The sequence below is a fragment of the Panthera pardus genome, unplaced genomic scaffold (genome assembly GCF_024362965.1).
Source record: "Panthera pardus isolate Hobbes unplaced genomic scaffold, ASM2436296v1 HiC_scaffold_1, whole genome shotgun sequence".
Taxonomy (NCBI): Eukaryota; Metazoa; Chordata; class Mammalia; order Carnivora; family Felidae; genus Panthera; species Panthera pardus.
Window position 1 is genome coordinate 9,439,488 of NW_026526654.1, and position 13,144 is coordinate 9,452,631.

Here is a 13,144-nt window from a genome sequence, read left to right on the forward strand (position 1 = left end):
GGCTGAGCAGAGGAGAGGTATTGTGTTCATGGAGGCTGTTGCCCATGCAGTCACACTTCTGCGTCTGTTGCCAGGGGCATTCTCCTGAATCTTGCACACATCCGGCTGGAGGTGAGGCCACCTTGGCAAGGCAGGGCTTGCCTGAAAAAGGACCATGTGGTCCTGGCTAATCCCCTGCATATCAGCCTGTATGTCTTGGATCTCTGGGAGTGAAAACCGTTTTTAGGTGGCAGTGGAAGCAGGAAGCTGGTCGCAGCCCTGCCGGGGGTGGGGGGGTGAGGGGGGTGAGGGCTGGTAGGTAAAAGCCAGCCGTAATGAGTACAGGGGGCTGGAGCTTAGCAAGAGGCCAAGTGGTGCCTGGATGACACGGTCAGCGTGAGAAGGTGCAAACGTGGTGTGGCCGGAAGCCCTGGGCTGGAGCCCGCACCTGCTGTCATGAAGACGCCTCCCAGCACGGAGGGGCCATCTGCACCCCCTGGGTTGGAGATCTTGGAGGGAGGCATCCGGTGACCCCGGTGCCTGCAGGCCAATGGCAGAGAAATGGGGAGCTGTCCACATCCAGCTTTCTGTCACTCTGACCTCCTTCCAGAGCCGCCTTGGGTTCAGATGGGAAGTTGGCACAAACCTGATGCCAGCCCAATTCTCCGTCTTTCTGTTGGACTGTGGGGTCACAGCACCCGGAGGCAGGGAACGTGGAGGGGCAGAGGAGGCCACATGGCAGGTCCTCAGGGGGCTGTGCTCACATGTCAGAATGTCCCCAGAGCTATTTCAGCCATCGAGTGACTCAACCCACAGTCATGAAGGTGACCGGAAAGGCCAAGCAGGGGGTGGCTGGCACGGCCAGAAGGGCCTCATCTCCACACCCCCACCAGGCCCCTCCTGGGCCCAGAGGCCCCTGCATGGGGTGCGGGTGGCAGGCACTGCGGAGGCCACTGTTCCCCGAGGGGCCACTCAAGGCCCACTGACGGAAGCGCATGGTGACAGTGACAGGCGGTCTCTTGGCCGCAGCATGGAGCTCTTCAGCACTGACCGAGGCCCTGCTGGCGTGGGCTCGGAGCCAGATGTGGACGCCTCGCAGACGCTCACTGGGCACCACGTAGACGGGCCGAGGTCGCTCAGCCTGGGGTCCTGCTGGGAGTGCGGAGCAGGCTCCAGTGGGGCCGGGCTCCCCGCGTCCTCAGAGGGTGGACAGGGTCCCCGAAGGAGGGGCACAAGCGTGGACGGCACCAGATGCGGGTGCAGAGGCATGGCCACACCTCGCCCGCAGCAGGAGCCCGTCCCCGCCTGCCCCCCATGCTGGAAACAGCGGAAGCCGAATCCCCACGATGCCAACGCAAGATCCACGCACGCAGTGTGCTGGCAGCGCAGAGGAACTTGGGGGCTGATGGCCGTGGGCTGTGTGTGTGGGGAGGGGTGTCAGCCCTGTGTCACATGCCCGAGAGATCCAGTGTCGGCCGGACCCTGAGGCCCCTGCACCGTGGGGCCCCCTGAGCATGCTCCGCACGGGTACCTGCAGGGCAGCAGCGAGAACCAGGCAGAGCGAGCTAGGCCGGGGCAGTGGCGGGGGCAGCGGCTGGGGCTTCAGGCTGATTGGCCCTGAAGAGACCCAGGGCCGCCCGAGTTCGGTGCGCCTCTACCGAACTAAAAGGTGCCGCCAACCGAGCTACCCGCCAGGCTGCAATGCCTACGGTGAGGATCAGAGCGGCCCGGCGGGTCTGGGACTCGGGGGACTGCCTTGGCAAGGTGGGGAGAGGAGGCTCGCGGGCTCTGGAGGAAGCCTGGACCACCAAGCCCCAAGCTGGCCTCTGACAACCTACCTCCGCAGGTAAAGCGAGGTGTCTGGTGACCTTGCAGAGGGTAGAGGGAGAGGGACCCCCGGGGGTGGGGCAAGCCACGGCTGGGCCCTGGCACACGTGGCTGGAGACTGCCGGCCTTCTCCGAGGGAACAGGAGGCGCCAAACGCCGCCCCAGCAACACTGGAGTCGGCCTGCTGTTCTGCGGCCCCTAATCCTGGGGTCCGGGGTGTGGGTGTCCTGGGCGCCCGCCCGCGGAGAGGACACCGCCTTCTTGGGGGTCGCAGCTCCCAGTGTGCCCCAGAGCCCTTCGCTCCTGCCGCCAGACCCACGCAGCCGCGGCCTGGCTTCCCCTGGAGCTTTGAGCACCTGTCCCCTGTGGCCAGCCGGCTGGCCTCTGGCCCGGGCCTGGGTTTGGGTTTCAGTTTTGTTTCAGGAGCCTGGCTCACCAGGGCAGCTGTCCAAGCCCACAGCTGTCTGAGTCTAGGAAGGAGCCCCCGCTGTCTCAGGCGTTGGCAAGGGGAGGCCTGGGCCAGCGGCAGCCGGAGAGGCAGGTTCCCAGGCCCCTGGCAGCCGCCGGAGTCAGACATGGCGGTGGAGCTGCTGGACTCTGCTCTCACCAGTCCTCTGGCGTCCCACAACAGCAAAGTGGCCGCTCGGCACCGACTGACTGCAGCCAGGTGACCTGGGGGTTTGGGGAGCCTGCGGGGGCAGGTGCCCGAGGTTTTCTTCCTGGAGAGGACCCGCTGCCAGGCACCGGCGCCCCAAGTGCGGCCTGGGGTCAGGCTGCCACCTGATGGACCACCCGCGACCCCGGCACACAGGCTCACCAGGCTCCTGACCGCTGTTTACAAGCACGTGTGCATGTGGCCTCTGCCTTCAGAGCGCTCCTTTCTGGGAAATACATAAAGGCCGAAAAGAAAAGTCTTTGTATGTTACCTTCCCATCCAGTTTCAGTCGGACAACACGGTTGGGCCCAGGTCCACACACAGCTCTGCAGCCGCGTTTCGCGTTTCTAACCGCTCAGTGAGCACCGCCCTGTGTGGGCGGAGCTCTCGCTGCACCGGGGCCATGCCCGAATTTGGGCAGCCCCGGGGGGGGGGGGGGGGTGCATGCTTAGAACGTTTCTGAGTCTTTGGTGTCATAAACAGCAGTGTGTCATGGTCCCTGCTCTGCGTCCTTGTGGGCTCCTGGGAATGGCTGGGCTGTATTCTGGGTGTGTCTTCACAGAGGAGCCACTTGGAGAGGTTGGAATGGCTGTGCCCATGGGGCTGGGGGTGGGGGGGACCTCCAGTGCCAGGCTGCTCAGGAGAGAGAAGCCCCATCGAGGACCAGACACCCCAGACTTGTCAGTGGCTAGGTTGAGGTGTGGGGACTATGGCCGAGGTGCTGAGAAGCATCTCCTGGGGACAGGGCTGCAGGGGACAGGGGCTCAGGGCCCTCAGCCTCAGGGTTTCTCTGGGGGCTCAGGAATGCAAGCCTCAGCGGGCGCCCCAGCCTTCCCCCCCACTCTGCAGCAAAGACCACTTCCTCTGGCTCCAGGGGACCCTCATCCCGCCTGGGACCCGCAGTCTTCCAGATTGCTCTCAGGGACTCAGCACTGGGAGGATGTCGGATATACCAGTGGTGTTAGTTTCATTTCCCATAATTAAAGTTAGATATGCAAGAACCCCACAGAAAATATAAATTCTCTATGCTTTTTTCCTATTTGTGCAAGCATAATACCTCCATTTTTTAAAAACTCAAATACTTTGCACATGCACATTAGTTTTCCAAAGTGCTGCCACAGAGCTATTTAACACCAGCGTCCCAAAGCCTTTGATGGGATAGTGGGTTAGGAGTGGGCAGGGGACACTGGCCCGAGAGGCAATGGGCATCCCTCATGTCTCCTAGTCTCCTCTGCCCTTCCTCCTGGACTTCTTGGGGTGTTTGAAATGTTCGATGGAGTCACCGTGGGAAAAACGATGATTAAAATCTATGACGATTGATTTCTTTTTTCCTACAGCTCCAAGCGAGGCAAGATTTGTGGCGGTAAGAAGCCCATTGATGCCCAAGCCCTGAGAAAGAAGGTCAGCAGTGTGACGTGTGACCCTGCAGCCCGTGCCATCCTCAGCAGTCTGCTGCTCTACATCACTGACCTCCAGGACAGGCCCCCAGGGCCTCCTCCCACCCGGGGATCAGAGGGCAGGGAGAGCAGGGTCAGCCGCGCTCAGGATACTCAGGACGCCCACCGGCGGCCCACATGCTTTCAGCTGCTGCAGGCCAAGTTCATGGGCACTGGCCGAGAGCCCCGCCTCAAGAAGACCCGGGAGGTGGGGAGGCTGATCTTCAAGGACAAGCAGGGCCCCAGCAGGAGCTTGGTCACCGCCACCATCAACAAGCTTCTGGACAAGGCCCGGGAGGGAGCCGGCCGCACGGCGCAGGACGGGGAGCCGCTGTGCAACGAGAAGTCCCGGCGTGGCCTCCCCACCGGGGGAAAGGGCACCGTGAAGAACATTCTGAAGATATTCTTGGCAGCAGAGGAGAAAAACGTGTGTGAGAAGCCGGAAGCTGCCAGAGGGCCCCTGCCAAAGCCGGCCAGCAAGAGGGGCTCTGTCCTGTCCAGGCTGCGGGCGAAGTTTGAGCAAAGCGGCTGTCTCTGCTCCGAGGCCAGCGTGCTGCCACTCCGCACGGAGGGGAGGAAGAAGGGCCTGCGCAGGAGGAAGACGCACCGACCGGAGGCCCGTGTGCTCTGCACAGCCACCATGGCCAGCACCTGCATCCGGACGCCACTAGCCCGCTTCCTGGCCTGCACCGCTGAGCCCGTGCTGGCCTTCAACATTGCCACCGTCGTCTGCAGCCCCAGGAGCTGGCTGTCCCACTGCGCCAAAATCGGCCACTCCGACCGGGGGCGCGTGTCCAGCGCAGGGGATGCGGCATCCAGGGAGAATAAAACAGCGGGATGGGGGCAGCCTGGTGGGCACCCCGAACAGCCCCCAGCACCCAGTGCCACGGCTCCTGGGGACAGTCTGGAAGCCGGGTTCCTGGGTGTGGGGCCCAAGCCTGTTCCAAGCCAGACCCCGCTTCTGCCTCCCACAGGGGTGAGGCCCTTTCTGGCTGTGAGCCCAGGGTGTGGCCCCACTCAAACCAGCCAGCCCTGGGCATGCTGGGGCAGCAAGAGAGGACAGGACGGGGGACCCCCCCGCAGGGGACTCTGCACAGCACACCTGGGGGCCGGGGGGAGCCAGGACGGGCCTGTGGCCTGGACCCCCGAGGGCGCAAGCAGGGGTGGCCCCCGAGGTGGCCCTGACAGTTTGCAGTTCTGAGGATGAAACAGAAGTAGCGACCCCAGGCTCGGAGCGAGATCCCCTGTTCGCCATGCAGCAGACTTTCCGGAACAGAAGGTAGCGGGACGTGTCCCGCCACTTGCGGTGCCCCGCGGTTCAGGCCCTGCGGCGCGCACAGCCAGCCGCCGAGCCTCCCCAGATAATGGTCAGGCGGCCGCTCGTGCACGAAATGCCGCCTCCCGCCGCGCTGCAAAGGCACCAGGTGGTGGGAGACAAGGGTTCTAGTCTTCCGAGCGGGGGGATGTGGGTACGGACAGGGTGCGGATAGGGGAGGAGGCGTAAATGGGGGTGGGGGCATGGGCGGCGGAGGGAGCGGGGACGGGGGCCGAGGTGAGAGTGTGGGCGTGAGTGGGGGGCGGGGGCGGTGGCTGGGGGCCGGGTTGGGGTTGGGCCTAGGGCTTGGGGGTGGGAGAGTAAATGGGGGCAGGAGCGTGAGTGGGGGCGGGGCAAGGGCGGAGTTGGGGGCTGGGGTGGAGGCGTGAGCCAGGACGGTGGTATGGGCGGGGTCGGGATCGCGGGGTTGGAGGGGGGTAGGGGGTATGGGCATGGGAGGGACTGGGGGCGGGGTTGGGGGCGGGGTCGTGAGTGGGGTCTGGGGGCGGGGACGTGGGCGGGATTGGGGGCGGGAGTGTGGGCGTGGTTGGGGGCGGGTCGTGTGGGCGAGGGTGGGGTGTGGGCGGGGTCCTGAGTGGGGCTGGGGACGTGGGCGGGATTGGGGCCGGGGGCGGGAGTGTGGGCGTGGTTGGGGCGGGGTCGTGAGTGGGGCTAGGGGAGGGGATGTGGTTGGGGGCGGGCGTGTGGGCGGGGTCGTGAGTGGGGCTGGGGGCGGGATTGGGGTCGGGACGGGTGTTTGGGCGGGGTCGCGATTGGGGCTAGGGGCGGGGATGGGGCTTGGGGGCAGGATTGAGGCCGGGGGCGGGTGTGTGGGGCGGGGCTGTGAGTGGGGCTGGGGGCGGGCGTGTGGGCGTGGCTGGAAGCGGGCGTGTGGCCGAGGGCGGGGATGTGGACGGGGGCGTGCGTGGGGGCGGGGCCGGGGGCCGGGGGTGGGCTTCCAAGTGCTCCAGAGCCTTGTCCCGCGCCGGTAGGCGGTGAGGCTACCAGGGCTGCCAGCGCGGGCCGCAGCGGGTCGGCGGGCCACGGCGGGGCTCCCTGGAAACCCTGAGTGTCTCGCCTGCAAGGGGCGCCGCCAGCGTGGGTCGGGACCTGCAGCGGCTGGTCCGCAGCAAAGTCCCACGCGGGGAAAGGAAAACACGCCGCAGCGCTGGGGACCGAAACGCGCTCTGGCTCCGGCATCCTGAGGGAGCGGCGGGGCAGGGCGCGCTCTGAGCCCGCCTGCCAGAAGCATCCGTCGCCAGCAGCAGGTGACGGGCGCGCTCCGTGGCGAGGACGCCCCATCGCATCATCCCACGGCCTCGGAGAATCAGTGGGGAGGGGACGGACACTGGGCCCCGGCCGCGGCGGGATGAAGTCCGACAGAGCGGCTTCCGCGCACGAGAACGGCCTGCGCGAGCAAGAGCCCGGAGGGCCGCCACGGAGGGGCTCAGCCCGGTCCGGCCTGCGGGCCGCAGGGCGCTCCAGCACCGCCCTGGGTGGGGACAGACCCACCTCCCTCATTGAACGCCCCACAACCGAGTACCGAGGTCCCAGGAGCCGCGGAGAGTCACACCACAGCAGCGCCCGGTAGCGCCCGAGCCCGGTAAACGTCGTGGCTGGAGAGCGGAAGCCTGTGCGGGAGGCTGAGGGCCGACCCCCGTCACCGCACTGCAGCCCCGCAGCAGAGGCCTCGTGCCCCGGCCGCCAGCCACCCGCTCGGTTCCGTGCCAGCCGTGTCCTGGAGGCACCACGGGCTCGGAGCAACAGGGAGCGGTGGTCTGTGGAGGCTCGGGGGGGACCCCTGAGGCCCGGGCCGCGGCCCTGCCGGAGGCGGGGGTCCCCTTGTGCACGCGCGCTGCGGCGGAGAGCGAAGCTAGCACAGGGGCAGGGGGCAGAGGTGCCACAGCCAGACACGGGAGCCCATGCGGGGGCTACCTGTCCGCAGTCCCAGGCTGGGCTCACCCCACGACCCAGGGCAGTGCTGGCGCCGGGCCTCCCCAGAACCAACCGAACAAGGAAGACAAGCGCATCCTGCCTGAAAAGCAGGTGCCTCCCAGTGCGGAGGCTTCTCGGGTGGCAGCAGAAGGGCAGCGGGCAGGCCGGGTGCCCCCAAAGTGCCCAGATCTCCAGGTGCACCTGCCGCCTGCATCCCTCCTAAGGTCTGGTGTCCCAGAGGGAGTGGAGGACAGGGGCACACATCAACCTCTGGCAGGCCTGGGGGCACTGGAGGAGAGGGCCGCAGGGCCCATGAGGCTCGGTGGTCCCCTGGAGAAAGGGATAGCTCTCCGGGGTCGGGAGCCTGGGTCATGTGCTGCTGAAGAGAGTCAGAAACGGCCCTGGGGGGTCCAGGTGGGCAGTGGTCCGGACACGGGGGCCACCAAGATGGAGACTGGTCAACACCCCAAGAAGGGCCTAGAACGTGTGCAGGGGCAGCAGGCTTGGCGTGCAGAGAGCCCCCGTTTGGGATACAGTGCCCAGGCTGGCGGGATGGTGTCCCGCAACTCGGTGGGCCCCCCCAACAGCTCCTCAGAAGCAGTGGCCACTACAGATCCAAGCAGGATGTCCCAGGGACCGGGCCCCAGGGGTGGCCAGGGAGGGCCTGGAGCACCACACCGGGTGGGAGAAAGGCCGTGGCCCTCTGGCCCCGAGCCAGCGCAGGGCTCCGTGGTGCCCGCTCCCTGTGCCCCAGCCCAGGAGGGGCCCTCACACACTCCTGCGGCAGGGAGAGGTGCGGTGGAGCATGAGCACCACAGAAGGCTGGCACGCTTCGCAAAGTATAGAGCCCAGAGCTTCAGTGACCAGAGGTCCTTCGATCTGTCCTTCAGACCCACAACCATCAGAGCCAGCGACACATTTGAGCTTCCGAAGTGAGGCCCGGCCCCCAAACCTCTGACACGTCTGGCACGTCGGTTTCCACACCTTAACCCAGGCTCTAGACTGTTTTCCTGCCTCCAAACACATGGCCTCGGACACGTGCATGCAGGGCTCTGTGTGGCGGTCCCTCTCAGTCTCTGGTGACCAGTCTGGGGAGTCTGCACTCTGGAACTGTGTGGCTGATGAGGGAGGCCCTCAGGACATCCAGACACTTGTCCCTGAGCGTCCCTTTCTTTACTGTGCTTAAGGCGTCCAGGCACACGTTTCTGTCTCTGTGTTGAGCTGTGTTGTTTTAGTTCTTTAACTAAAAGTTTGGTGCTCAGCCTTGTGTGTGTCTCTCCTGTCCTGTCTTGGTGGCTCTGGCCGGCCTGGACTTTGAAGGCGCCTTTCCCGTGGTGGAGTCCTCGGCAGACACCAACCAAGAGGGCGGGCGTCAGGCTGCGGCCCCTGACTGGCCCAGCACCCCCTGCACGGCCCCCTCAGCTTGGCTCGGGCTGGGGGGGGGGCAGTTGCCCATGATGTGCCCTTGGGGCCAGAGCAGGACAGACCACCCGCATTGTCCCACAGGAAGGGACGGAGCACAGGGATGGGAGTTTGCGTTCAGCACTGTTTTCAAACGCGCAGTTCTGCAGGAGCATTCTTGCAGCACCAAGTGGTGGGGACAGTGAGAGGCCACAGGGCCGCGTCCCCCCTATCCCCAGCTGCCTGTCCTGCTGTATCCTGAGAACACAGGAGTCTTGCCACTTTGCCTGGGGCGTTGTGTGTTGTTCCTTGCTTTCTGGTCACTGAGACCATCCGTTTGCGGCTAGAATATTTGAGGCTGTGTACAAGTGGGAGGAAGGAAATAAAAACCACTGATAATCACGTTGCCTCAAGATAACTTGTTATTGTTGTGGGCTGCTTTTCCCTCAGTGTTTCTAAGGCACAGCCACGATTGGGGTCACACCTCATGTACAGTCTTGAACTCTCAATGTCACAGCGCACGTGTTCTGGGCCATGAAGCAGCTCGTGAGAGCCGACAGCGGGGGAAGGCTGTGCCCGCTGGCCCACGCACCCCGTGCTCGTGACCCCCCTCATGGGGGGCTCCCGCTCCTCAGACACGTCTTGCTGCTTGCTGCCCGTCAGGGCAGTTGTCTACACCATCTCTATCTGTCCTGTAGAAGCTTCCTTGATGCGTGCCGTGATCTGATCCTCTGTCTACAATGTCCGTGCAGGGAAAGTGCTCAGAGAGAACTGGGTTGTCCAGGCTCATCCTGTGCAGGGCGGGGCGCCTCCTCCCAGGGCCACCTGAGGTGACACAGGTGTGTGGAGCTTCTGGAAGGGCTAAGCAGGAGGCATACGGTGTGTTTTGTCCTGGGGTGGGCTCGCTTCCTGCCCCCCACTCGGGCCATCGGGTTCCAGGCTGCAGGGTGGCACCTTCCACAGCTGGGGTGTCCAGAGCCCACAAGCCCCGAGCAGGTGCCAGAATGTGCCAGGCCTGGATGGTGGTGCGGGGCCCCCAGCTGAGCAGGAACCACACTGGGGGCGCACAGGGAGGGCCCCGCAGCGGGACCTGGGGTGTGTGACAGTTGTGAATGTGCCCACGGGGCTGCCCGGCCCGTGTCTGGGCTCCTGGGTGTGGACCCCAACCGTGGGTGAGGGGGCCCTTGGGCGACGCCTCATCTGCCATGTGTGGCTCAAACTTGGGGTCCTCTGCCTCAGAACGGTGTGTCCCCTGCTGGGGGCCCAGTGCCCCCCACCCAGGTGTCTCGGGAAGGCTGAGCCTCATCTGCGGCTGGCTTCCTGGAGCCACAACCCCAGGGGGGCGCCTGGGCAGGAGAGGCATCTAGCGGGGGGCTGGACGGGCACCACCTGGCTTACCGGCCCCTTCCTTCTTCATACTTTGTTCAGAAGTGGGGCTGAGACCACGTTTGGCAAAGAATGTGACGACAGACAGAGGAGAGAGAAATATTACGTTCACCGAGTGTTCCCTTTTTAAAACGAGGAGTAGGACTGTGCTATTTTTAAATAGACCAGAAAGTCCACTGGAGAACGCAGAGTGGTGTCAGCCCAAGTGGTGGGAGAATCGACCAGAATCTCCTCCAGATGGCAGCTTCAAGGAGGTCATACACCCAGGTCCTCCCAACATCTGGCAAGCGGTGGGGGGTGAGTCTGTGACCTGCAGGGCGGGGGGGGGGGGGGGGGGGGGGGGTTGGCCCTCTCCCCATTCACCAAATACGGCTGCAGGTCCCCTGCCTGTGGGAAGCTTGCAGTTGAATGTGATTTTCCGAGGGTACTTTTCGGTGGTCAGCATGTGCTCATGTTACGTGAAAACTGTGGAGTCTAAGGACCCCACGGATACAGGTGCTTCCACGGTGGACACGGCCGCTGCCTCCACACAAGGCAGGCCCGCAGGCACCCCGTGTGGAAACACCCCTTGCAGAAGGTTGGCGGCCAGCGGACCTTGGGCTTTGTAAATGAGACCCACGGTGGCGGGGGCGGGGGGAGGGGAAGAAACCCTCTCTGTGTGAGCCTGTTAGCCCACAGGGTGGGGTCTGCATGTCTGCACAGAGGCTAGAAGCCTAGGCCTGCTTCAGATTTTACAGCTCCTTGTGTTTACACATCCTTCTGGGAGCCCAGTCGGTGGGGCTCCCACAGGAAGTAACTGTTAGTGAAAAATCTCGGGAGTGCTCTCAGATCTCCACCCACGAATGCCAACGGTCAGGGTTGTACAAACTCAGCATCACTTCCTTAGTCTTTTATGAAAGCACCTTTGCCACTTGAGTTATGATCTTTTAATTATGTGATTGTGTGATAACCCACAGCCGTTTAATTCAATGTTCTCTTTTTTCTCTTTTGTATACAAATCTCTAAAATAGGTTTGTTGGGAAAAAAACCACTAACTGTATTTTGTTGTGTTTGTAACTTTATTCACTTGGAAATAATTTCAAAAACAGAAATAAAATATGTCGCCTATCACAAATCTCCTGGCAGGATGGGGTGGGTCATGTCTGTGTCGCCAAGGATGCTTTCCTTATGGTCTCTTAGACAAGGGCGGGTCTGGCTGGACCTCCCAGCGTCCATCAGCCAGGGCCTTCCCTGAGAAACCATGGCTTCAGGAGCTCTTGGGGTGACAGGGCTGGCCTGGCACTTCGGTGCTGACCAGCGGGCCCCTCAATCCTCATCCTCGCTGCCGGACATGTCCTTCGTGGGTTCCCTGCCCGCCTGGATGGAACCCCACCCTTCGGCCTGCACTCTCGTCTGCGAGAATGGCGTGGGCCCCATTCGTCCCTGGGCCTCCTGGGTAAGGAGGGGCTCACGGTGTGAGGTGCACGGACACTCACGCCACGGGTCCCCTGCATGAAGGACCACAGTCTCATCAGCGCCACCAGAAGGTTTTCCTGTCACGGTGACAGCGCTCAGGAGAAACCTCGGCCCAGGACGGGGGGGGGGGGGGGGGGGGGGGGGGGGCAGGGAGGGAGGGGCACTCTTCCATCGCCCCAAATTCTGTCAGCCCTCTCGGCTTGCAACCCAGTCCTCACACTCGCTGTGGGAAGGGAACCCACTCCCAGGTGTAGACGCGCTCCTGGGAAACCCGCCCAGCGGGCTGTGCACAGACACCGGCTTCTGTAAATATGCTTCCTTTTCTGGGGTTCTAGCAAACGGCACGTCCTGCTGGCATGCTCCGGGGGGCCTTTCCTGTCCCACTTCCCCCCACCCCACGGCTGCCCACGGGGCCTCTGAGCACGTTTGACCCCCATTTCCTTCCCCAGGCAGAGAGGCTCCCCCTCCGCACCCCAGGCAGCCCAGCCAGAAACCTGTCGGACAGGCTCAGAGGGAAGGAGAACCAGTTAAACTCTGTCCTCAGCACCTCCCACCACAGAAAGACTGAATGGGCTGGAAGTACTGAAAACCGCCTGGGGTGGTGCTCGGACCCACCTGTCCACAGAAACAAGCCTGTCACAGAGGGGCAAATCCTGTGGGACTCCACTCCCCTGGGGCCCCTAGAGGAGCCCCATTCCCAGTGGCGGAGAGCAGGAGGGGCGCCAGGGGCTGGAGGTGTGTTCACGGGGTCAGAGATTAGGTCTGGGGACATGAGAAAGTTCTGGTGACAGAGGGTGGTGGCTGTACAATAGTGGGAGTGTGCTAACGGCCACTGAGCTGTCTGTTCCCTCATGGATGGTTCAGAGGTCAAGTTCTTTGTCAGGTATATTTTGGCACAATTTTACAAGTTGGGGCGGTCAGTGCAGGGCCTTGGCATCCGTGTCCGGGGCTGGAGGGACAGCACACACACCGGGCATGGGGGCAGCTCACAGCTCGCAGCCCCGAGCAGTCAGCGGCCCAGCTGCCCAGCCTGGAGGTGGCTCTGAGGAACGTCATCGAGCCTCTAAAAACAGACACCCTCCTGAACCTTTGCTGCTCTGGCCGCTCGCTTACTCCCTCTGTGATCAGCGCCTCCCTACATATCCTGTTCGTGATTCAGCCCCTTTGGGTCACTGTGGACACTCTGTTGGACGCTCTGCTGGTGGGATGGGAAGTGCAGATGGTCGACACCTACCTCTGTATGCCGGGACACCCCCATGGGCCCTGGCAGGTCCCACAATGCTCGGCCCTGGACCCAGTGAGCCCCACGGCTCCATCCTGAAACATGGCAGCTGCTGTGCGTCTGGGCTGAGGGGCTGTTAGAAAACTTCAGAGGGAAGAGCACAGAGACAGAGCGCTGTTCTCCCTGCAGAACAGCCTCCCCAAGAAAAATTCTCAAGCAGAGAAGAGCTCCTCACCTCCCGGTCACAGAAATCCGGGTCACAGTGTCTCCTGTGTGTCCAGGATAGGATTGCCAGCTGAAATGCGGGAGCCTGTCACTTCTGATGTGTACCCACACGGCCACCACAGAGTTAGTGGAAGTGTGCCCTGTGCTGGTCCCTGGCACGTGTACTTTCACAGGAAAGTGTCAGTATGTCTCTGGGTGTGTAACTTGCATGCCATGAATCTGGGACATTGTCTTTTTATTGTTGCACTAGGGTCCCAAACTTTTGGTTTTTAAAAAATTTTTTTAAAGTTTATTCATTTTTGAGAGAC

The 13,144-nt window shown here is 63.2% G+C and overlaps 1 protein-coding gene across 1 annotated transcript; it reads left to right on the forward strand.

Moving 5' to 3' along the window:
• The first annotated feature begins 1,493 nt into the window (after positions 1 to 1,493).
• LOC109263958 (uncharacterized) lies at positions 1,494 to 5,366 on the forward strand. The gene is made up of 2 exons (XM_019443785.2): positions 1,494 to 1,825; positions 3,799 to 5,366. The coding sequence occupies exons 1-2, from the start codon at positions 1,494 to 1,496 to the stop codon at positions 5,096 to 5,098; spliced, it is 1,632 nt and encodes a 543-aa protein (XP_019299330.2). The 3' UTR covers positions 5,099 to 5,366.
• The last annotated feature ends 7,778 nt before the right edge of the window (positions 5,367 to 13,144 follow it).

Coding starts and splice junctions, on each gene's coding strand:
- LOC109263958 (XM_019443785.2), top strand. CDS start 1,494: ATGCTCCGCACGGGTACCTGCAGGGCAGCAGCGAGAACCAGGCAGAGC. Junction 1,826..3,798: donor CTGACAACCTACCTCCGCAG/GTAAAGCGAGGT, acceptor TTTTTCCTACAG/CTCCAAGCGAGGCAAGATTT.